Here is a 23,298-nt window from a genome sequence, read left to right on the forward strand (position 1 = left end):
TGGAACCAGTCTGTTCCATGTCCAGTTCTAACTGTTGCTTCCTGACCTGCATACAGGTTTCTCACGAGGTAGGTCAGGTGGTCTGGTATTCCCATCTCTTTCAGAATTTTCCACAGTTTATTGTGATCCACACAGTCAAAGGCTTTGGCATAGTCAATAAAGCAGAAATAGATGTTTTTCTGGAACTTGCTTGCTTTTTCCACAATCCAGCAGATATTGGCAATTTGATCTCTGGTTCCTCTGCCTTTTCTAAAACCAGCTTGAACATCTGGAAGTTCACGGTTCACATATTGCTGAAGCCTGGCTTGGAGATTTTGAGCATTACTTTAGTGGCGTGTGAGGTGAGTGCAATTGTGCAGTAGTTTGAGCATTCTTTGACATTGCCTTTCTTTGGGATTGGAATAAACACTGACCTTTTCCAGTCCCATGGCAACTGCTGAGTTTTCCAAATTTGCTGGCATATTGAGTGCAGCACTTTTACAGCATCATCTTTTAGGATTTGGAATAGCTCAACTGGAATTCCATCACCTCCATTAGCTTTGTTCATAGTGATACTTCCTAAGGCCCACTTGGCTTCACATTTCAGGATGTGTGGCTCTAGGTGAGTGAGCACACCGTTTTGGTTATCTGGGTCATTCAGATCTCTTTTGTATAGTTCTGTGTATTCTTGCCACCTCTTCTTAATATCTTTTGTTTCTGTTAGGTCCATACCATTTCTGTCCTTTATTGTGCCCATCTTTGCATGAAATGTTCCCTTGGTAACTCTAATTTTCTTGCTAGTCTTTCCCATTCTATTGTTTTCCTCTATTTCTTTGCATTGATCGCTGAGGAAGGCTTTCGTATCTCTCCTTGCTATTCTTTGGAACTCTGCATTCAGATGCTTATATCTTTCCTTTCCTCCTTTGTTTTTGGCTTCTCTTCTTTTCACAGCTATTTGTAAGGCCTCCTCAGACAGCCATTTTGCTTTTTTGCATTTCTTTTTCTTGGGGATAGTCTTGATCCCTGTCTCCTGTACAGTGTCACGAACCTCATTCCATAGTTCATCAGGCACTCTATCAGATCTAGTCCTTTAAATCTACTTCTCACTTCCACTGTATAATTGTAAGGGATTTGATTTAGGTCATACCTGAATGGTCTAGTGGTTTTCCCCACTTGCTTCAATTTAAGTCTGAATTTGGCAATAAGGAGTTCATGATCTGAGTCACAGTCAGTTCCCGGTCTTGTTTTTGCTGACTGTATAGAGTTTCTCCATCTCTGGCTGCAAAGAATATAATCAATCTGATTTCGATGTTGACCATCTGGTGATGTCCATGTATAGAGTCTTCTCTTGTGTTGTTGGAAGAAGGTGTTTGCTATGAACAGTGCGTTCTTTGGCAAAACTCTATTAGTCATTGCCCTGCTTCATTTTGTATTCCAAGGCCAAGTTTGCTTGTTACTCAAGGTATTTCTTGACTTCCTACTTTTGTATTCCAGTCCCCTATAATGAAAAGGACATCTTTTTTGGGTGTTAGTTCTAAAAGGTCTTGTAGGTCTTTATAGAACCATTGAACTTCAGCTTCTTCAGTGTTACTGGTTGGGGCATAGACTTGGATTACCATGATATTGACTGGTTTGCCTTGGAAACGAACAGAGTTCATTCTGTTGATTTTGGGATTGCATCTGAATACTGCATTTCGGACTCTTTTGTTGACTACGGTGGCTACTCCATTTCTTCTAAGGGATTTCTGCCCTCAGTAGTAGGTATAATGGTCATCTGAGTTAAATTCACCCATTCCAGTCCATCTTAGTTCACTGATTCCTAGAATGTTGACATTTGCTCTTGCCATCTCCTGTTTGACCACTTCCAATTTGCCTTGATTCATGGACCTAACATTCCAGGTTCCAATGCATTATTGCTTTTTACAGCATCAGACCTTGCTTCCATCACCAGTCACATCCACACTGGGTGTTGCTTTTGCTTTGGCTCCATCCCTTCATTCTTTCTGGAGTTATTTCTCCACTGATCTCCAGTAGCATATTGGACACCTATCAACCTGGGGAGTTCATCTTTCAGTGTCCTGTCTTTTTGCCTTTTCATACTGTTCATGGGCTTCTCAAGGCAAGAATACTGAAGTGGTTTGCCATTCCCTTCTCCAGTGGACCACATTCTGTCAGCACTTGGACATTAAACATCAGAAGAGAAGTTGTAAACTGTTGTGGAAATCACTGTCTCACTAGCAATTAAGAGGTTACTTCGGTATAATACTCGTCTCTCCAGTTCTTCTACTCTCCCTTCCTGGCTTAGTAAATTGTGAGGATAATGTAGTCTAAAAATATTAATGAATGCTGAAAAAGCCACTGTCTGGAAAACTAGCTAATTCTTTTGTAAAAATAATTCCATTGTTTAATCTATCAGATATTCATTGGTTATATACTGTTTGTCTAGCCCTTTACCTAGACGCCCTGGAGAATAAATGGGAAACAAAATATTGTCCTTGTTTTCAAGGCCCTTTTAGTAAATGTAGATGGAGTTAACGTGCACGAAACTATAATTTACAATATGGGATATAAGTCATAAGTAATGAAGAAATTAAGAGGAGAACTATATTAATGAAGACTAATTAGGAAAGTTTTCCTAAAGAGTGACCATATGTCCCCCTTTCTCTGTAATGTTCCCAGGTTATGTCTTTTGTCCTGGCATAGTTAGCAGTAGTAATATTTTATTCTCAAAAGTGTCCCAGTTTCAACTATCAATTATATAGTCACTTTACCCAAAGGGATTGGGGGTGTTAGATGCTTAACTTCAATGTTAATACAAAAACCTGATATAAAGATTAATTTTAAGAAAACATTTTTGCTTTTCAGCGTGTGATTGTGCAGAGAATTTTGCCTTGTTTGACTTCAGAATTTGTAAACCCTGACATGGTACCTTTTGTTTTGCCCAATGTTCTACTCATTGCTGAAGAATGTACCAAAGAAGAATATGTTAAGTTAATTCTACCTGAACTTGGGCCTGTCTTTAAACAGCAGGAGCCAATCCAGGTATGTATGTAGTTATTTTTTCCTGTTTATCTGCGGTTATTCAGTGGTCTTAATCAATGATAACTATCACTGAAAACAAAAGGAATGGATATCTGGCTTTTTAAAAATTGAGGTAAATGTGAAAGACTTGCTTTTCCATTAGTCAGAAGCTATTTTTCATATGCTTGAAGTGAACCATTCCTAAAGTTATAGTTGAACTTTGCAAGTGAATGTCTATAGTTCTCAACAAGTTACTGTCTCAAAAAACAAATTGTAGGGAGATTTTACATGTGTTATATTGTTCCCATTGACCTTACTGAATGTTACAGATTTAGTAAAATATTTATTTTTCTCCTGCACTTTTAAATATTTCTGTTTTTCAGCTTTGTTATTGGATCTTTAATTTGTAGATGGTTTGTGCCAGTTGTTCCCTTTATTTTATTGCTAATAAATAGTTTCACTAGAAGAGGGAAAATGCTTCTAGCACCGTGGAAGTAATATGTGTGTTGTTAAGAGAAAATTTAAATTAGAATCTGATATAGACTCTATTAAAATATTTATCCCCCAGATTCAAGGTGGACTTGGATTTAAGGGAGCAGTAGGGTCCCATACTTCAGTTAGAATCTGGCCACCTTCATTTCCTTGGACAAGTTATTACTCTCTTACAGCTTCTATTTTCATCATTTCTGAAGTGAAAGGAGTTGTTGAAATTAATTGAAATTTTCTAGCACGTGGGAAATATTACTAAGTTTCTGATACTACATGGCAGTAACTTATTGGTAAACTGTTGATTACCTAATTTAACGGTTTAATGACAGGCTGTTTGTGGTCCTTCCCTTGAAGGGAGGGAAACAGAAGGAAGTCTGTGGTAGTAAGGCAAGAGTTCCTTTGCCTAAGAAAGGGGCAGGTGAGGGAACTGTAGGGTTTGAAGCAGAGTTCTCCAAACATGGTCAAGGTGTCTAGAAAAAAAGCAGTGAAGTCTCATGTCCACCAAGCTGTGCATCATATAGGAGCCTAAAGAATCTATCGTCTGAGCACTTACTTGCCTTCATTCTTTGCATTTTTTTCCCCCTTACTAGTCTAGCTAAAAATCCCTTCTGAAAAATTTTAACTGAGCCTTGACAAAACTAGTCTGCATAAATAGAAGGGATGGTTTATTCCTATCACTATGTGGTGGCAGACAAATGATCAGGGACAACTGAAAATGTTTCTTCCTAGAATTTTTCCTGACAGTCCTTTTCATTTCTGTACCTTTTCTTGTTTTGAACTTCATAGAAGCCAAGTGATGTAATTTACTTCTTTGCAAGGTCTGACTTTGCTGCCCCCAGACTTTTATTTTTTACCCAGTAGCTTTCTAGATAGTTGGTACTTGTGGGTGAGTGATGTATTACTGAAGATACATGAAAGTTAGGAAATTCGCTTTTATTTAAATATTTAAGCCAAGAACAGATGTTAAATATTGTACTTCTAGAAACATAAGAGACTTGATTTATATGTTTTTGTCTTCCATGCCTTCAGGCTAGCAACATGGTAAGTGTCAAAACACATAACTTATCCTTTTGAAGCAACTTTAAATTTTGGCATATGTAAAGTGGAATAAAAATTCTAGACTTTGATACATTGTTCCCCTTGTATACACAGATTTTATTAATCTTCCTCCAAAAAATGGATCTGCTACTAACCAAAACTCCTCCTGACGAGATAAAGAACAGTGTCCTACCAATGGTTTACAGAGCCCTAGAGGCTCCCTCCATTCAGATCCAGGTATAATATTCAGTTTTTTTCTTTTAATGGTGATTTTGATTAGTAAAGCAAAAGAAAAAAATAAAGTACATTTGAAGTTTGTCATAAAATTTGTATATAAGGCTCAATAATACATATTAATGAGTTAGTGAATTTCATTATGTACTTTTAAAGTATATCCACTCCTATACCGGTATTAATAAAGTAAAATGATTATTGTTCTTTTTACTTATCAGAAATGTACTATTCTGGAAGGTTTGATTTACTATAGTTTGGATTGCTATATACCTTCTTCCTAAATGAGTAATTAACATATGAATGAAAATGACAAACATGTATGTGCCTTTTTCTTATGGAAGCATTAAGCGGGTACTGCCCATACTCGTGATTTTTTCATGCTTGGTAACTCAGTCTTCTATTCAGAAATGTTGTTGCTTTTGAATTGAAGTTAATGTGTATAGCAGGTAGATAGAAAAGCAGATAATAATTTAGTGTGAGCATCCCTAATGCATGAAAAGTCATGCATTCATGTTACAGAAGTGCTTTAAAACATTGCATACTTTGCCAAACTTCTGGTTCATCGCATACTTTGCCAAACTTTTAGTTCTTTGCTACTAAAATTTTGGTTCTATGGATTATCTGGAAAAAAAAGTTTGGATTGCTATTAAAAGTATAATTTAGTTTGAGCTTTTTTCCCCCCTACTGTAGAAAGAACATCTCATTGCATAAAAGGTTTCATATTTAAAAGTTTATACTCTCTTTGCCAGTGTAGAGATTCTAGTAAAGAAAAACATAGAAGTTTAATTTTTATAAGTTGATGACCAAGCTTTTTTTTTTTTTTAATGTGAACCTAATACCATACATACATGGTTACTTTTTTGATTCACTTCAGTCTTTATCTGAGGTCTTTTATATTATTCAAAGTTGTGAAGTTGATTTAAAATTTTTTCCTTATAACATCATTTCTTACTTCCTTTGTCCAAATGACATGGAATGATTGGGAAAGGTGTGCTTACTGTTACTTGTTGGCACTTTCCAAAGGAATTGTGAATTACAGCTTGAAACATTCCCACAGGCCCTGTGTAACCAACCTGATTATATATTCAGCGAGATTAGGGAGGAAAGAGAGGGTAAAGTGATGTGAAAGTCATTTTTCTTCATAAAATGAAATGAAGTGAAGTTGCTCAGTTGTGTCCAACTCTTTGCGACCCCATGGACTGTAGCCTACCAGGCTCCTCCATCCATGGGATTCTCCAGGCAAGAATACTGGCGTGGGTTGCCATTTCCTTCTCCAGAGGATCTTCCCCACCCAGGGATCGAACCTGGGTCTCCCGCATTGTAGGCAGACGCTTTACTGTCTGAGCCACCAGGGAAGTCTTTTCTTCATAAGGGGGTTAGTTCGGCAAATAAGTTATCAGCCAGTATTTTACTAAAATAATTAATATATAATTCAAATGGACTTGTGCAACTTTGCCAAGTTTTAGAAACTAGCATTTCTGATGTCATTTCAGTAGAAGTGTTCAGTCACCAGTCCAATTAACTAGTATCTGCATTGCTTGGTAAGAGTCTGATAAAGTTAAAACCTGTCTAAGGTTTGGGACAGAGAGCAAGAGCATGAAACAAAAATCTCTTTTCCTCACGTCTCATGCAAGTAAGAAGGCTAGGAAGTAACTTGTGAAATTCATTTTTGGAGTGGTATTTTTAAAGTGAAGTTTGATTGGAACTATGAACATTTAAGAGGCTAGAGAGAATTTAGAAAAACATTTGGAAAATAAGAAGATGGTTTAGAAAAGTTAGGATCATTAGAGACATTGATAAATGAGAACCAGTTTTTAAAATTATTTACCTTTAAAATTACATGGAGAACTTGTGTTCGTTCTCCCCTCCCCACCACCGATTATAGAGAAAACAGAACGTAAAAGGCAGAAGTTGCTGCAAACACGCTAATTGGACTTCTTTTTGTTTTATTTTTTCAGTCCCCTGTTCTTAGGTCTTCTTGTATGGAGAGAGCTCTCCCCTCCTTTAGCTAAGTGATTTAGACATTTGCCTCTTTATAACCTACTCCTAGATTGTATGGCATAGTGCATATATGGCGTGTTTAGTCCAGTCTGTCTCAGATGAATTAAAGACTGAACTTTACTGTTCCCCTCTGGTAACAGGAGCACGGTGTCTCACTGACTGCTCAGCCTTGCTCATTCTCCTCTACCAACTGTGGAAAAACAGTCCCTTAAATGTAGCTTGTATTTCTTATCTTCAAATTATGTCTTATCTTCAAATTATGCTTAATTATTATACTTCTGAATGGATATTAATATTAACTCTCTTCTTTCTGTCTGCCTTTTGGAAATCTGGGAATAAGTTTAAGTAGATAAAATATTTGCCAAAATTCTGATATCAGATTCTTAGTGATTAATTCATTTCTGTCTGCTAACTACAAATAACTATATCTTTGTTTGCCAGATATCATCAATAACTCCTTCTCTGATACACATTTATACCTCTATTTTCTTCAGTAATCTCTTTTGTGCTTTCCTATAAGAATCATTCTGCCTTATAAGATATCTGAGATGCGGGTTCTTCAGCCAGTTTTTTCTCAAGCCATTTCCTGTTCTTTTTCTTATCTCATACAATCCTCCATCATCCTTCCTTTCCTCTGTTATACTCAAGAGTTTCCAGTTCCAGTCATTTACACTGTGGCATAGCATTAGTTAACAAGAATGTTTTAAATGACTTTTCCTATTTCTATCCGTTATATTTGCTTTAGTTTCAGATTTTAGAAATACTTGAAAATATCAATATAAAGAAAATTTAAATCCTCTCTCAGAGGTGCCCACAGTTCAGTTAACATTTCCAGATATATCCTTCTAGTTCTTTTTCCTAAGTCTGTAGACAGATACATGTTTTAAAAATTGGAATGATATAATAGTGTTTTATTACATTTATCGTCAATATTATTAAACAATCTTTGAACATGTACTTTAAAATATTTGTGTTATATTCCATGATATGGATATTGTAACAGCTAAGAAATTCATTATTTAGGAGGAATAGTTTTACATGAATTGGTATAATATTTGATTTTTCTCTCATGAGAGATAGCAAAACTTAGACGTTACTTTCTTTTTTTAAGATGTTCCTGTTTTTAAAATTAAATGAAGAATTGTGTTTTCAGAGAAAGAAATTAGGAATGTTATCAGGAAATTTTGGTATATGTGCTAGTTGTGTGACCTAGCATGAATTTGAGTGAGGTCTTCTGAGCCTGTTTTCTCAGGCTGTAAAGTAGAAAATTGATAATAAGTATTTTTCTTTCAAATAGCTTTTGAAAGGATCAAATGATAGATAAGAGTTTATTTCAACTATGTGACAAAATTAACCATGCAAATACAAAATGCTTTTTAATATGTTTCTCTGAGATTGATCCAATTTATTTTATTAATAGGAACTCTGTCTAAACATCATTCCAACCTTTGCAAATCTTATAGACTACCCATCCATGAAAAACGCTCTGATACCAAGAATTAAGAATGCATGTCTGCAAACATCTTCCCTTGCTGTAAGTAATTACATATTTTTATTTGTCTCTCACTTCTCATTGGCTTAGTAATTTTCTTATTGTTTAGTAATCTTTTTATAGTTTGTTCATATGTTTCATCTTGGCTCTAAGTAGCCTATAAATAGTACAGTGAAAGTGAGCAATAGCTGTAGTTTGCCCAGATATATTATTTTATAGTATTCCATCCCTGACATTACTCTGTCTGCTAGTGCTCCAGTAGAAAATTCAAGTAATTTTTTTCTTAATCCTCTTTCGCTTTAAGCCACAAGTTATTTTTTTTAACCACCTAAATTGTTTTCTGCTTTTCTTAGTTTACTTAAAAAAATTTTATTAATATTATGATCCTGATTCAAAGTATTCTATCTTAAAAAATTCTAGCAAAGAAAGTAGGGTGTGAAATGTTTATCAAAATAGTCAAGAGACTATAGATAAAATTTTGATAAAAGAGCTCCTAAATACCAGGTTTTAGTAACTATATTAAAAATATATTTAGAAATATAAAACTTCAGGTATGGCAGATAGAATTTTCACATATTGTTAAAATATTTAAGAATGACTTGAACATGAATTAGAGAAATATACTAGAGGCCCAGTAAAATTAATTATTTGTTGGGAGAATATAGTCCTTTTAATAGTTCAAATGACCTCAAGAAAATATTCTTGGCAAGCAAATATATAGTAAAGCTTCTCAAATCCTAATTACTTTATTTAAAATGACATGAAAGTAAGATCATTCTTTGCCTTTAGCTACTTAGTGTCCTGGTAAAGCAATCATAAATTTTTCTGAAACAAATCAGGGAAATTTATAAATATGTGAATTTTCTATATTAATAAAGGATGAGAGCTTTTAACTTTTTTTTAATTTTTGAGATTTTAACATATATGAAGATTAGACTCATGCTTAACATACTTTGGTCTAGATTGTGAAGACTTTAAATGACTAATTCAGTTTACCTCTTTTAATAGGTACGTGTAAATTCATTAGTGTGCTTAGGAAAGATTTTGGAATACTTGGATAAATGGTTTGTACTTGATGATATTCTACCCTTCTTACAACAAATTCCATCCAAGGAACCTGCGGTCCTCATGGGAATTTTAGGTAGCTGAAAACTTAATGTCATTTGATGCTACTTTACTGTTTTATAATCATGCAAGTAAACTTCTCAGTCTGTAAAACCATTTTGCTCTCTTTTCATGTAACTGAAGAATGATGGTGTAAATGCCATGATGTAGCTTTTCCCTCTGTTAATTTTAGCAAAAGTGGTAGTACCTGACATTTACAAAGGGATAAAAACATTTGTGAATCCCAGCTTCGCAAATAGCATGTAGTTTTCCCTCTAAAAATGATACTAAATAAGAGAGGCAAACAAAGCTACTTGAAATGCTGATACCAATCATAATAGTAATACCTAATGTTTATTTGTTACCTGATTAATAAGAGGCACTCTGCTAAGTCCTTTCTGCATTATCTTATTTTGTCCTCTCTAAAATCTAATGAGATTTGGTACTTTTATTTCTGTTTTACACTAAGGCCATGAGGTTTAGCTAAATGAAGTAAGTTATTCAAGATTATACAGCTAAAAAGTGGTAGAGTTGGCTCTTAATTTCGATATGTTTAAATATGAACACAGGGCTTCCGTGGTGGCCTACTGGTAAAGAACCTACCTACCAATGCAGGAGACGTGGGTTCAGTCCGTGGGCTGAGAAGATTGCCTGGAGAAGGAAATGGCAACCCACTCCAGGATTCTTGCCTGGGAAATCCCATGGACAGAGGAATCGGGTGGGTTACAGCCTATGGGGTTGCAAAAGAGTTGGAGACAACTTACCAACTAAGCAACAACAACAAAATATGAGCATATATTTTTCAATGCTAAGTGCTGATAAAGCATTATGAGCCTTACAGCACCTTCTAGTCATCAGCGTGCTAATTATAAATCACTCTATTAAAAAAACTCTGAAATTGTTTATAAATAGTTGAAGTCCAATCTGGAAATGCTGGGGTCTGCTATACTATTAGCTGTAGAATCACATAAACATTAACAAGTTACTAAACTTGAAGTTCTGTGTTAATTTTGAAGAAAATCTATGTTATTCACCCATGTATCTTAAATACCTACTATAGCACCTGATTTATAGAATATCCTCAGTAAATATTTATAGGAATGGTCAGTAAGTAATCTGTTGTGGACCTCTGTGGACATAGAAGTTTTCTGATACGTTATGAAACTTTTGAGCTCAAGGAAATTAGTCTTCTTGACAAGGAGTCTGATACAGTGAAAAGAGCCCTAACCCCAATTCTGGCTGTGCCAGTTCCTGGATTGACTTTGAAAAGTTTCTTTATCTATCACATAAGGGTAAAATAATATCATTAAAGGAGTTTTGTGAGAGTTCAGTGAGACCAAATGAAGGGAAAGTAATGAGCATAGTGCTCTGCAAACAAGCATTTAGTGGGCACACAGAGATCTTTGAATATATAAGTGAAGTGTGCATTCACTGGAGAATAATAGGAGGTAGTGTGTTCTAAAGCTTTAGCTTATATACAAAACTCTTATGCAATGAAAGCATTCAGAGATTGAGGAGCAAATGTGCCCAGTTTACCAAATGAAGGCTTTGTGAAATAGGTATAACAGCAGGGTCTTGAAAGTTGAGTAAATATGTAAGACAACAGGGAAGGATTGTGTGGAGTTAAATTATTAAAGTTTAGAGATGTTGAGTCTGATTGATTGAAGTGAATAAAGGTATAGGACCTATGCTTAGATACTTTTAAGTGATTAGTATGAAATATATATTTAGTTGTGTTCAGAATACAGAGACATTTCTGTAGCCTTACTGCTACACTGTAAGAACTATACCTGATTCGAATAGGCTTTTCCTGGTACGGTCATTGTTGTTCAGTCTCGCTCAGTTGTGTGTGACTCTGCCGACCACGGACCGCAGCACACCAGGCTTCCTGTCCTTCACCATCTCCCGGGCCTTGCTCAACCTCATGTCCATTGACTTGGTGATGCCATCCAACCATCTCGTCCTCTATTGTCCCCTTCTCCTCCTGCCTTCAATCTTTCCCAGCATCAGGGCCTTTTCTAATGAGGCAGCTCTTGGTATTATGTGGCCAAAGTATTGAAGCTTCAGCTTCAGCATCAGTCCTTCCAATGAATATTCAAGATTGATTTCCTTTAGGATTGACTAGTTTGATCTTCTTGCTCTCCAAGAGACTCTCAAGAGTCTTTTCCAACATCACAGTTCAAAAGCATCAGTTCTTCAGTGCTCAGCCTTATTCATGTCCAGCTCTCACATCCATACATGACTATAGGAAAAACCATGGCTTTGACTAAATAGACCTTTGTTGACAAAGTAATGTCTCTGCTTTTTAATACACTGTGCAGGTTTGTCACAGCTTTTCTTCCAAGGAGCAAGTGTCTTTTAATTTCATGGCTGCAGTCACCACCTGCAGTGATTTTGAAGCCCTGCAAAATAAAGTCTCACTGTTTCCATTGTTTCCCTGTCTATTTGCCATGAAATGATGGGACCAGATGCCGTAGTCTTCATTTTTTGAATGTTGAGTTTTAAGCCAGCTTTTTCACTCTCTTCTTTCACCTTCATCAAGAGGCTCTTTAGTTCTTCTTTACTTTCTGCCACAGGGTGGTCTCATCTGCCTAGCAGAATTTATTGATATTTCTCCTGGCAGTCTTGATCCCAGCTTGTACTTCATCCAGCCTGGCATTTCTCGTGATTGTACTCTGCATAGAAGTTAAATGAGCAGGGTAATAATATACAGCCTTGACATAATCTTTTCCAAATTTTGAACCAGTCTGTTGTTCCATGTCCAGTTCTGACTGTTGCTTCTTGACCTGCATGCAGATTTCTCAGGAGGCAGGTAAGGTGATCTGGTATTCCCATTTCTTGAAGAATTTTCCACAGTTTATTGTGATCCACACAATCAAAGGCTTTAGCGTAGTTAGTGAAGCAGAAGTATTTTTCTGGAATTCTCTTGCTTTTTCTGTGATCCAGTAGATGTTGGCAACTTGATCACTGGTTCCTCTCCCTTTTCTAAATCCAGCTTGAACATCTGGAAGTTCTCAGTTCACTTACTGTTGAAGCCTAGCTTGGAGAATTTTGAGCGTTACTTTGGTAGCCTGTAAAATGAGTGCAGTGGTGTGGTAGTTTGAACATTCTTTGGCATTGCTCTTCTTTGGGATTGGAATGAAAACTGAACTTTTCCAGCCCTGTGGCCACTGCTGAGGTTTCCAAATTTGCTGGCATATTGAGTGCAGCACTTTCACAGCATCATCTTATAGAATTTGAAATAGCTCAGCTGGAATTCTGTCACCTCCACTAGCTTTGTTTGCAGTAATGCTTCCAAAGGCCCACTTGACTTCACACTCCAAGATGTGTGGCCCTAGGTGAGTGATCACACCATTGTGGTTACTGGTTCATTAAGGTCTTTTGTATAGTTCTTCTATGTATTCTTTTCACCTCTTCTTAATATCTTCTGCTTTTGTTAGGTCCATACCATTTCTGTCCTTTATTGTGCCCATCTTTGCATGAAATGTTCCCTTGGTATCTCTAATTTTCTTGAAGAGATCTCTAGTCTTTCCCATTCTGTTGTTTTCCTCTGTTTCTTTGCATTGTTCACATAGGAAGGCTTTCTTATTTCTCCTTGCTATGCTTTGGAATTCTGCGTTCAGATGTGTATATCTACCCAAAAAAATACAGGCTTTTACAGTTACACTATTTTTAGCCAAAGAATATGGGATAAGTGTGTCATGGTATGTTAAATCTAAACCGACAGTAAAGCTGAAATCATTCTGATACATATGTAAGAACATTATTCTTAAAGCATTTATAAGGAAAAATTTGTAACTGTACTGATTATCAAGAGATTTTATATAGATACATTGTTTTTCTGATTTCTATTAATTTTGTAGTATTGAATTATAACATTCTTTTTTTAAATCAGGTATTTACAAATGTACATTTACCCATAAGAAGTTGGGAATCACCAAAGAGCAGCTGGCTGGCAAAGTATTGCCTCATCTGATTCCCCTGAGTATTGAAAACAATCTTAATCTCAATCAGGTAGGAAACTTTTGTGCTTTATTCAATTTATTCAGCTTACTCTTTTCTCAGCATTGAATGTATAAATATATTACATATAAACATTGATAAAACAAGGAAAAATATGTTGAAGAGGTAAATGAAGAAAGTGCTTTTTATATTCAAAGTAAGGAGTATGAGCGTTAGAAAGAGGGATTATTGAAAGCCTTGTTCAGTCAATCTGTTAAGTCACTCAGTTGTGTCCAACTCTTTGTGACCCCATGAACTGCAGCACGCCAGGCTTCCCTGTCCATCACCAACTCTGGAACTTACTCAAACTCATGTCCATTGAGTCAGTGATGCCATCCAACCATCTAGTCCTCTGTTGTCTGCTTCCTCTCCTGCCTTGAGTCTTTCCCAGCATCAGGGTCTTTTCCAATGAGTCAGTTCCTTGTCCCCTTCCTCTCCTGTCTTCAGTCTTTCCCAGAGTCAGAGTCTTTTCCAGTGAGTCAGCTCTTCGCATCAGGTGGCCAAAGTATTGGAGTTTCAGCTTCAACATCAGCCCTTCCAATGAATATTCAGGACTGATTTCCTTTAGGATGGACTGGTTGGATCTCCTTGCAGTCCACGGGACTCTCAAGAGTCTTCTCCAACACCACAGTTCAAAAACATCAAATCTTTGGCTTTCAGCTTTCTTTATGGTCCAGCTCTTACATTTGTATATGACTACTGGATTTGGGGAAGGAAGAAAGTTTCTAGAGTCTTCCTGTAATATGTGGTATTACTGAAATAAATTGTTTCTGAAGTACCATAAGAATTATTTAACTAAAACTTGAACTATGTTTAGACATTGAGTTGGGTATTCTTATAAACTTTAATTATTTGAAAGTTAGATTATGTATATTTAATATTTCTACTAGCTTTTTAGAAAACAAGGTTTATTTTAGCCAAACATGTCACTTTTATAATGATCGAATAAAGGGTAATTTTTTATTCATCATTAAACAGATTGTGGGCTTCCCAGGTGGTGCTAATGGTAAAGAACCCATTTGCCAAGCAGGAGATATAAGAGATGCGGATTTAATCCCTAGGTTGGGAAGGTGCCCTGAAGGAGGGCATGGGAACCCACTGCAGTATATTTGCCTGTAGAATTCTGTGGACAAAGGAGCTGGCGAGTCTGTGGGGTTACAAAGAGTCGGACATGACTGAAGTGACTTAGCAGGCACGCACGCATGCAAACAGATTATGTTTAGATATGCACATATTAGGTGGTCAGTTTTGGATTAGTCTAAAAAAAAAATCAATGTGTAATAACTGGTGGAGTTGAATTTATTTAAGACTCCTGAGTAATAGCTGTTAGCTCAGAATATAAAACTTACTGAGACATGTTTTCTGGAACTTAAAATACCACCACTGTACAAAGATACTGTAAAAGCTTGCTATGATATTCTGAGCTAAAATATGTATAATCTATTCTTGTGTCATCAGACCTATGGGTCATATTCTGGTAAAAATAGAGAATATTATGAATAACGTTGAATTTTTTTATTCGATTACTTTGTTGCTAACTTGAAACATCCTAACTATATCAATTTCTTATTATACCAGTTCAATTCTTTCATTTCCGTCATAAAAGAGATGCTTAATAGATTGGAGTCAGAACATAAAACTAAACTGGAGCAACTTCATATAATGCAAGAACAGCAGAAGTAAGTAGGTTGAATATGAATTGCACATGGTCCAGGAGTGACATTAAAGTTATGTCATGGTTGATTTCCTAGAATATGGATGAGAAAACTTGAAGGATTTCAATTTGACTATATGGAAAAGACCCTGATACTGGGAGGGATTGGGGTCAGGAGGAGAAGGGGACAACAGAGGATGAGATGGCTGGATGGCATCACTGACTCGATGGACTTGAGTCTGGGTGAACTCCGGGAGTTGGTGATGGACAGGGAGGCCTGGTGTTCTGCGATTCATGGGGTCGCAAAGAGTCAGACATGACTGAGCAACTGAACTGAAAGCCTATAAAAATTTTCCAGCAGATTAAGTTAAACTGAGTTTAAGTAGAATGTTGTTGAAAATCTGATGTTATTTCTAAATACAAAAGCATAACATGATATAATCTTAATGTTTTCTCTACATAAAGAGAATTCTGTTTCTGAGAAAAATCTCTTGTCATATTAGCCACCAGCATTGTAAAGTCAGGATGCTGATCACCAAGAGCACCACTTAAAAGTTTTTTTTCAGATCTGTGAAATCCTTGTGTTTTGATTTCTCCTTTTCTCTTTTATCTAACCTTTGAAACATTTACAGAGAATTCATTCCGTATGTAGTACCACAGCATCCACCTTTTGTGTGTGTGTGTGTCTTATAGAGAGGATTTTCTAAATTATTTGCAAAATATTAGTGTACAAAGGATGAGGGGAAAGATGAAAATTATTCAACAGAAAATGCCAGTTTTTATAATCAAATCTTCACTATATTCTTTGCTCCAAAGAAAAATACATGAGTGTAGAATGCCTGTTAATGTTTAACCCTGAGCCAAAAACATCTGAAAATCAGTAAAATTGATACTAGTCACGAGCCAAGTCCTCCAAAAGAAGCTTTTTTGGTCTTGTTCCAGTGTAAGGTAAAGGCTTTATGGAAGTAAATACACAAGGCGTAGAATGACATGAAATAGCCATTTGTATATGCTAAATATTCTGTGAGATATATATGTCTATACATACATGTATATATATATGTATGTGTGTATATATATATATATGCTATTAATGAATTGACTATGTTAGCATAGGAACCCTGAAAATCTTTAAAAATTACAACAGAGAAATTTTCTATCTAGTATTTATACTTGAGGTGTAAATGAACCTTCTCTTTTTTTTCTTCCTATCTAAATAAATGTTACCTATTTTTCAAGGCATAGATCTTGCCCACATCTTTCATTCAGTGATTATAGAATTTATTGTTAGAATCATAGATTCTGAACTTAATCATGTTAAGTTCCCATATTGTATCTTGTCTCTCAGTGAGCTCTGAACTCTCGTATGGTAAGAACCATCCTTGCATGATTTTATGACACCCTGAGTAAATTCTCCAGTAAATCTCAAATGTTTAGTTTTTAAAAAAAGACTTGTATACAAATGTTACTTGTAGGGGCGAGCAGACACTAATAGTAGTAAATAATGAAAAAGATTATGACTCTCCTTAATAAGCTGCAGTTTGTTGAGGTTGTAATAACTTCTATGTGGGTAAACTATTTTTAAGAAGTATTTTAAAAACATTTCTTTTTATAGCTTTGTCATAACTCAGCTCTTTCTTACAGATCTTTGGATATAGGAAATCAAATGAATGCTTCCGAGGAGACAAAAGTTACAAATGTTGGGTCTCAGGTAAGAAGATATTTAGATCATTCTAATTCTGGGGGGGGTGGAGCGGGGGGCGGGGCGGGAAGTGCTTGACATTGCACTCCATTTCAGAAGCTTCTGATCTTTAAGTAGTAAAGTTTTGCACATTGTTCAACTGGTTGATTTTTTTCTGTTTCAGCAGATTGACAAAGTCTTTAACAACATTGGAGCAGACCTTTTGACTGGTGGTGAATCAGAAAATAAAGAGGATGGGTTACAGAATAAACAAAAAAGAGTAAGTTTCTTTACTGTTCTTTTGACATTCATATTTATATTATATGACTTCTATAAACCATAGATTGTTTTGTTGAGAAATACTATTTAGCTTAATAGAAACACTCTTTAATTATCTTTATGAAATTTAAAAGTTATCAGTGGATCATGACCTAACCATGTTGAGAATAAAAATGCTTAATATTTTTAACTTCCTTTTTTATTCATTCTCCCATATTGGTAATGTTTCTAGGTTGCCTGACTTCTTGTCCTTTCTATTGTACTTTGCCAGTCACATCCCTTGATAAATTTTACAGTGTCTCTTCTTTGCTCCTGATTTTGAATAATAAACTATAAAACTATAGTTTCCAGCTAAAATATTGGTTAGCATCCAATATAAAAAATATATCAACTTTGAATTTCACTAAGGGCAGTTTTCTTCTATTCATTCAACATGTATGAATACTTGTATGTGTAGAACCAAGACACTGTGGTTTACAAAATTGTATGAAGACATACTGTGGGCTTAAAGGTTGGCAAAGCAGATCTAAGAAAAAAGACACTGAATTTGATGCAGATGTTAGTATCAAAAATATTGTTTGTTCATTTTTTTTTTTTTTAAGTTGTTTAATTCTTACTTAGCTTTTGATGAGTTCTTAAAATATTTTTTGGAGTAAGATAAAAACAGTTGAACAAGAATCTCCCAATTTTATGGCTAATTCATGTTGTACAGCAGAAACTGATACAACATTGTAAAGCAATTATCCTCTAATTAAAAAAATAAATAAATGAAAGGTATATATTAAAAAAGGAAAAAAAGCAAATAGAAAACCCACAAAACTAAAGTATAACTGACCTTAGTTATACTGTTGTGGCAGTCACCAATACAGTAGTTCATAAACTACTTGGTATTGTCAAGTGTTGTCAAATGGTATTGTCAAACAGACAAAAAAACATGTTCTGCTTTACAAATGAAATTAAGAAAGTTGTCAGTTAACTTTTTTTTGCTGCTGTTTTAAGGCATCACTTACACTTGAAGAAAAACAAAAATTAGCAAAAGAACAGGAGCAGGCCCAGAAGTTGAAAAGCCAGCAGCCTCTTAAACCTCAAGTTCACACACCTATTGCTCCAGTCAAGCAGGTCAGAGTTCATTTTTTTTTGTAATTATACTACTCTTAAGGAGTAAGGTAGTATAGAACCTAGTCTACCTACTAGTGTTTTATGAAAACGTATTTCAGAAAATACTTTAATATGTAATTTCTAAGAAGTATGGGCATAAAGGATTTTCCAGCACCTCCTCAATAACCTGCCTAATGTACGATGTTTTGTGATAGTGCTTGTTACCAATATAGAAGAAGCTAGATTAATGGGACAGTTCTTTAAAAATACTAGGTCTGTGATACTAATTCAGCTCTGCTCACTTTGAATTGATCAGGAATATTATGTTCATGCATTTATGTATTTTTGAGCAAGAAATAATTTTCATTTTTTGGCTTTTTTGTTATAGTCATGTTTGTAACTTGATTTAGGGATTCTTACCTATATGTCTTGACCAGTATTTATTTCCTTCTGTGTTACAGGCACTGTTTTAGGTGCTGGTTTTAGAACAGTGATTAAGTTCTCTGCTTGGAGAAAGTTTACACTCTTACTGGTTTCAGAAATAACTTTATCTTAAAAGCTTTCTTTAAATTTTTTTTGTAGTTTCTGTCTCCTAATCATTAAACTTTTTCCTCTGGGAAAAATCTTTGTGGGCCAAGAGGCAAAATAAAATATTTTGTATGTACTTATATAAGAATAAATTTAGAAAACTAAATTTCCACACAATTGTGATGAAAGTCAAAATACAAAAATAATGAAATATCCTTTTCTGTGGGGCTTCCCTGGTTGCTCACTGATAAAGAATCCGCCTGCCCATGCAGGAGACCCAGGTTCTATCCCTGTGTTGGGAAGATCCCATAGAGAAGGAAATGGCAACCCGCTCCACTGTTCTTGCCTGAGAAATCCCACAGGCAGGCTACAGGCCATGGGGTCGCAAAAGAGGCACACAACTTAGCGACTAAACAGCAACAACATCTTTTTCTATAGTACAGATCTAATGAGAAAAATGCAATTCTGCTTTTTGGTGGAGGCACAGTGAGGAAGACAACATTTCATTTAATTGGAGTTCAAAGTTTTGTTCCCTGTCATCAAATTGTTGCAAATGTTCATCTTTAAAGAGCCTTAAATATGTGGCAAACTGGGTTTGGCCTGTGAACTGTGTAGTTTGCTGTCTCAGTGTAGACAAGCTTAATTTTAATTTGTCCTGTATAATAAAATTTATCAAACATTTTACTAATTTTAAAGTAATTTGGAATAAAGTAATTTCCTTGTATTTTTCAGACTAAGGACCTGACAGACACATTGATGGATAACATGTCATCTTTGACCAGTCTTGCTGTTAGCACCCCTAAAATTTCTGCTTCAAGTTCCTTCACTTCTGTTCCTTCCACGGGCCTTGGCATGATGTTTTCTACACCAATTGACAATACAAAGAGAAATTTAACAAATGGCCTAAATGCTAACATGGGCTTTCAGACTTCAGGATTCAACATGCCAGTTAATACAAACCAGAACTTCTTCAGTAGTCCAAGCACACCTGGAGTGACCAAGATGGCACTGGGAACACCTTCCACCTTGCCAAACTTCAGTGCTGTGAGTGTTCCTCCTGCAGGTGGAAAGCAGACTCAGCAAAGACCCACAGATATGTCTGCTCTTAATAATCTCTTTGGCCCTCAGAAACCCAAAGTTAGCATGAACCAGTTATCACAACAGAAACCAAATCAGTGGCTTAATCAGTTTGTACCTCCTCAAGGGTCTCCAGGTATGGGCAGTTCAGTAATGGGAACACAGGTGAACGTGATGGGACAATCTGCCTTTGGAATGCAGGCTAATCCTTTCTTTAACCCACAGAACTTTGCACAGCCACCAACCACTATGACCAGTAGCAGTTCAGCTAGCAATGATTTAAAAGATCTTTTTGGGTGAGGTGTCATGCTCCTATTTTTAAAGGATTACTTCAGTTTTAATCATGGGTAAGCTGATTTACATCTTTATATAGCTGGCTTGGAGGACGTACTTCTATGGGAAAGTGGTCCTATGATAGGGAAAAAAAACTGTTTTCATGCCAGCATAGTAGTTGTATGGACTCCTAACAGTTGAGGTTTTTAAAGCATTGAGGATTTTTTTCCTCTTACCAACTCCTCTTCAGGTTTTTAAAAGACCCAACCCATATCAATCTCAATGAGAACAAAAAGACACCTGAGTATCTTGAATAGCAGAATTTTTAAATCAAATGTTTATTTTGGCTTGTATATCTTGGTGTTATTTTAAAAGTTGAGTTGATGATAATTGCAAGTTTCATCTGTTAAATACTACATGGTACACAGTCTGCCTTCACAAGTCATTAGTCTTCATTTTAAATATGTGAAAAATCTTGATGCTGTATTGATTTGTTTGCATTTAGTACAACTGAGAAAATGATACGCATAATGAAAAGGATCAGGTCATTTGCTTTTCCAATCTTATTACTTCTCAGATGAACTGATGTTTAGTACAAAAGACTGAGAAACTACTGCAAAATTTAATTTAACCTTAATTTCATTGGTTCAAACTAAAGGCATTATTAACTACCATAAATGCAAACTGATCATTGTAAACTATTTTTTAGCATGGTCTGCCTCAAGTAGTAATGTATTTTTCTCTGTTTACTTGGATATGTTTAGAGTCACTTTTTTTCCTCCTGTGTCACAGACAGAAGAGGTATGTACTGATTTGTACAGGTATTTGACAAAGCCGTCTCTGTGCTTTTTCCTGATTGCTGCCTTCATGCTTCATTTTGAATTGAAACTTCAGAGGTTGCAGCATATATGAATTGCATTTTCAAAAGGAGATTTGTAAGAATTAAACTATATTTAATGAGTAAACTTTTGAGATTTCTGCTGTATTGTTTCAAATGTAATAAACTTTACTTCTCTAAAAATGAGCACTTGCATCTTCTGGCTGCTAACAGATTAAGTTTCAGCTTGTTAAGTCTGACCTCATCACTTACTGCATCTGAAGTTTAGTTCTTTTCTCAGAATTTTAGGGTCTTTCATTCAAACATTTCTATGTTCATAATTAGCCATTTTTAGGGAAAAAAAGGATAAATTCTAACAGGAAACATGCTTTCTTTTTCAAGGCCTTTCTCTGATGTTTTTCTTTGATTAGCTGATCAGTCAACTGTGGAGTCTTATGCCATAGATATCATTTGTATTCTGTTAAGTTATATTCCATCATTATAACTTTTAAGTGATCTTTCAGAGAACTATAATGTATTATATTGTAACTGCTGCCATAGAGTTGTGGATTTTAATTATCAGAAACCAGCAATCATTTAAAATAAATCCTATGAACTTTACTGTGCTGACACTACATTTATTCATTGAAAAAATATATATCCTCACATTGAACATATGCTACTTAATTATAAGATATAATTTGATAATATTGCTGGCAGCATTCAGTAAGAAGGTATTTAAAAAAATAAAAAGTCAGCTTTATGTCTGGTTTTTCTTCGAGTGGTACTTTTTACATGGTTTTAGGAAAGGACTCAGGAATGCTGAAGAAACTTACCAAGAAATGAAAAGCACTAGGGAGATCAAATGTTTTTGGCAAATGCATTCATACCAGATTGTGTCTTATTTGTAACATAATATCTTGAGAAAAGTTTACATAAGGAATAAAATTGCATAATGTTGAAGAATTTTTCTTAGTAACAATTCAGTAGTCACTGTTCTTTAGGAAGTTGCTTTTTATTTTATAAAATAACTTTATGTCAGTGTTGAACTCCTAATAAGAAAATTTACTATAACTATATAATTTGAAAGTCTAAATATAAAAACAGATTATTTGAGAAATATTTGTGATTGTTAGGTAATTTCCACATCTTGAAATTTGTTCATTCATTGAGGTAATGGTGCTATATTTTTAGAAAATTTTCTATACATTTTTCCTCCTTTCTTGAAGGTATTTTGTTTAAGTCTATTTCTATCACTTGAACTGTTACCATTGCCTTTTTCTGTTGTGAAATTGCCTCTAAAAATAGTGCTGTTTTTAGGCTTGTATGTCTATGTGAACAAAATTTTCAAAGTATTGAATTACCTTAAAATTATTTCAGACATCGACAGCATTTCAGTCCCTTGTGCATAGAGTAGAAAATTGGTAGTTAAAAAGCACCTGTCTCCAAAAATTACAAGAAAGATTCCCTTTATTTGAATTGGTTCTTTATTCTCCTAATGCTAAAGTGTCTGGTGTATTTGGAGGATGCACAAAAGAAAATGGAAATAGACTATGTACTTGGTTGCGCTTTGTTTGTTTAATTTTATTTTTATTTGGGGACACATATAACCTTTCATGTGAATAAGTTAAGGACATAGGTTTTTGCTTTTTTTTTCAACCTGTAAAATACCTCACATGGTTGCTTTTACATATTAAAGGAAAAGGTATATGTGAAAGTACCTGATAGCAAGCACAGAGTATGCACCAAATAAATTTCAGCTTTTATAAAACTTTCTATATTAAGTTGTAATTTCATGCTTTGTTATTCACTGGTCTTGAAATAATTTTAGAACAGAACAAATTATATGAATTCAAACAGTATAGGATTTTAAGAGATTATATGGCTGGCTCTCAAACTATTACTGTGACAGTAAGAAATATAGCTTACATTACAAACCCAGTATATGAGATTTATATCTGAAACAAAAGTTTCATAAAACCTTTAACACATATAGTATATTATTATTATTCTATCCTATTGATTTAAAAAAATCTGGTTATAATCCCTAAAAGGATTTCATTATGTCGTTTGGGTAAAACTGAAATAATTCATTGCTTTTTTTCTCCAAGCAGGTGTAGGAGCAGAGGATCAGAGATTTACATGGCCTAACCCAAGAAGGTTAGGGCCAGAAATAGAGGCCAGATTTTATTTTTTTCTCTATTCTACAGTCCAGTGCTTTTTATCATAGTGGCATCCTTTATATCCTTTATTATATGAATTCTGGAGTCAAAATGGTTAAATATGGTGAGTGTTATGTGTTCAGGAATTATTTGGTACCATAAATATGTTTATGTTGGAAAAATTGGTGTTGAAGTGGAAGATGGAGGTGATAGAACCAGATCAGATCAGATCAGTCGCTCAGTTGTGTCCGACTCTTTGAGACCCCATGAATCGCAGCACGCCAGGCCTCCCTGTCCATCACCAACTCCCGGAGTTCACTCAGACTCACGTCCATCGAGTCAGTGATGCCATCCAGCCATCTCATCCTC

At 35.2% G+C, this 23,298-nt stretch overlaps 1 protein-coding gene across 3 annotated transcripts in view; it reads left to right on the plus strand.

The window, feature by feature from the left end:
- Positions 1-22,538, plus strand: part of SCYL2 (SCY1-like 2 (S. cerevisiae)) — a 58,022-nt gene extending 35,484 nt beyond the window's left edge. For 2 of the 3 annotated variants that reach the window (XM_010831594.1, XM_010831596.1), the window contains exons 9-18: positions 2,845-3,021; positions 4,642-4,764; positions 8,183-8,296; positions 9,263-9,395; positions 13,254-13,372; positions 14,939-15,039; positions 16,659-16,725; positions 16,880-16,975; positions 17,974-18,093; positions 19,333-20,974. In XM_010831594.1, coding sequence (XP_010829896.1) covers positions 2,845-3,021; positions 4,642-4,764; positions 8,183-8,296; positions 9,263-9,395; positions 13,254-13,372; positions 14,939-15,039; positions 16,659-16,725; positions 16,880-16,975; positions 17,974-18,093; positions 19,333-19,977 — 1,695 coding nt within the window. In that variant the 3' untranslated portion in view covers positions 19,978-20,974. Of the gene's footprint in view, positions 1-2,844; positions 3,022-4,641; positions 4,765-8,182; positions 8,297-9,262; positions 9,396-13,253; positions 13,373-14,938; positions 15,040-16,658; positions 16,726-16,879; positions 16,976-17,973; positions 18,094-19,332 lie in introns of all 3 variants that reach the window. The other variant, XM_010831593.1, reaches the window with a different exon arrangement.
- The last annotated feature ends 760 nt before the right edge of the window (positions 22,539-23,298 follow it).

This window comes from Bison bison, unplaced genomic scaffold, assembly GCF_000754665.1.
Source record: "Bison bison bison isolate TAMUID 2011002044 unplaced genomic scaffold, Bison_UMD1.0 scf7180017864529, whole genome shotgun sequence".
NCBI classification, from domain to species: Eukaryota; Metazoa; Chordata; class Mammalia; order Artiodactyla; family Bovidae; genus Bison; species Bison bison.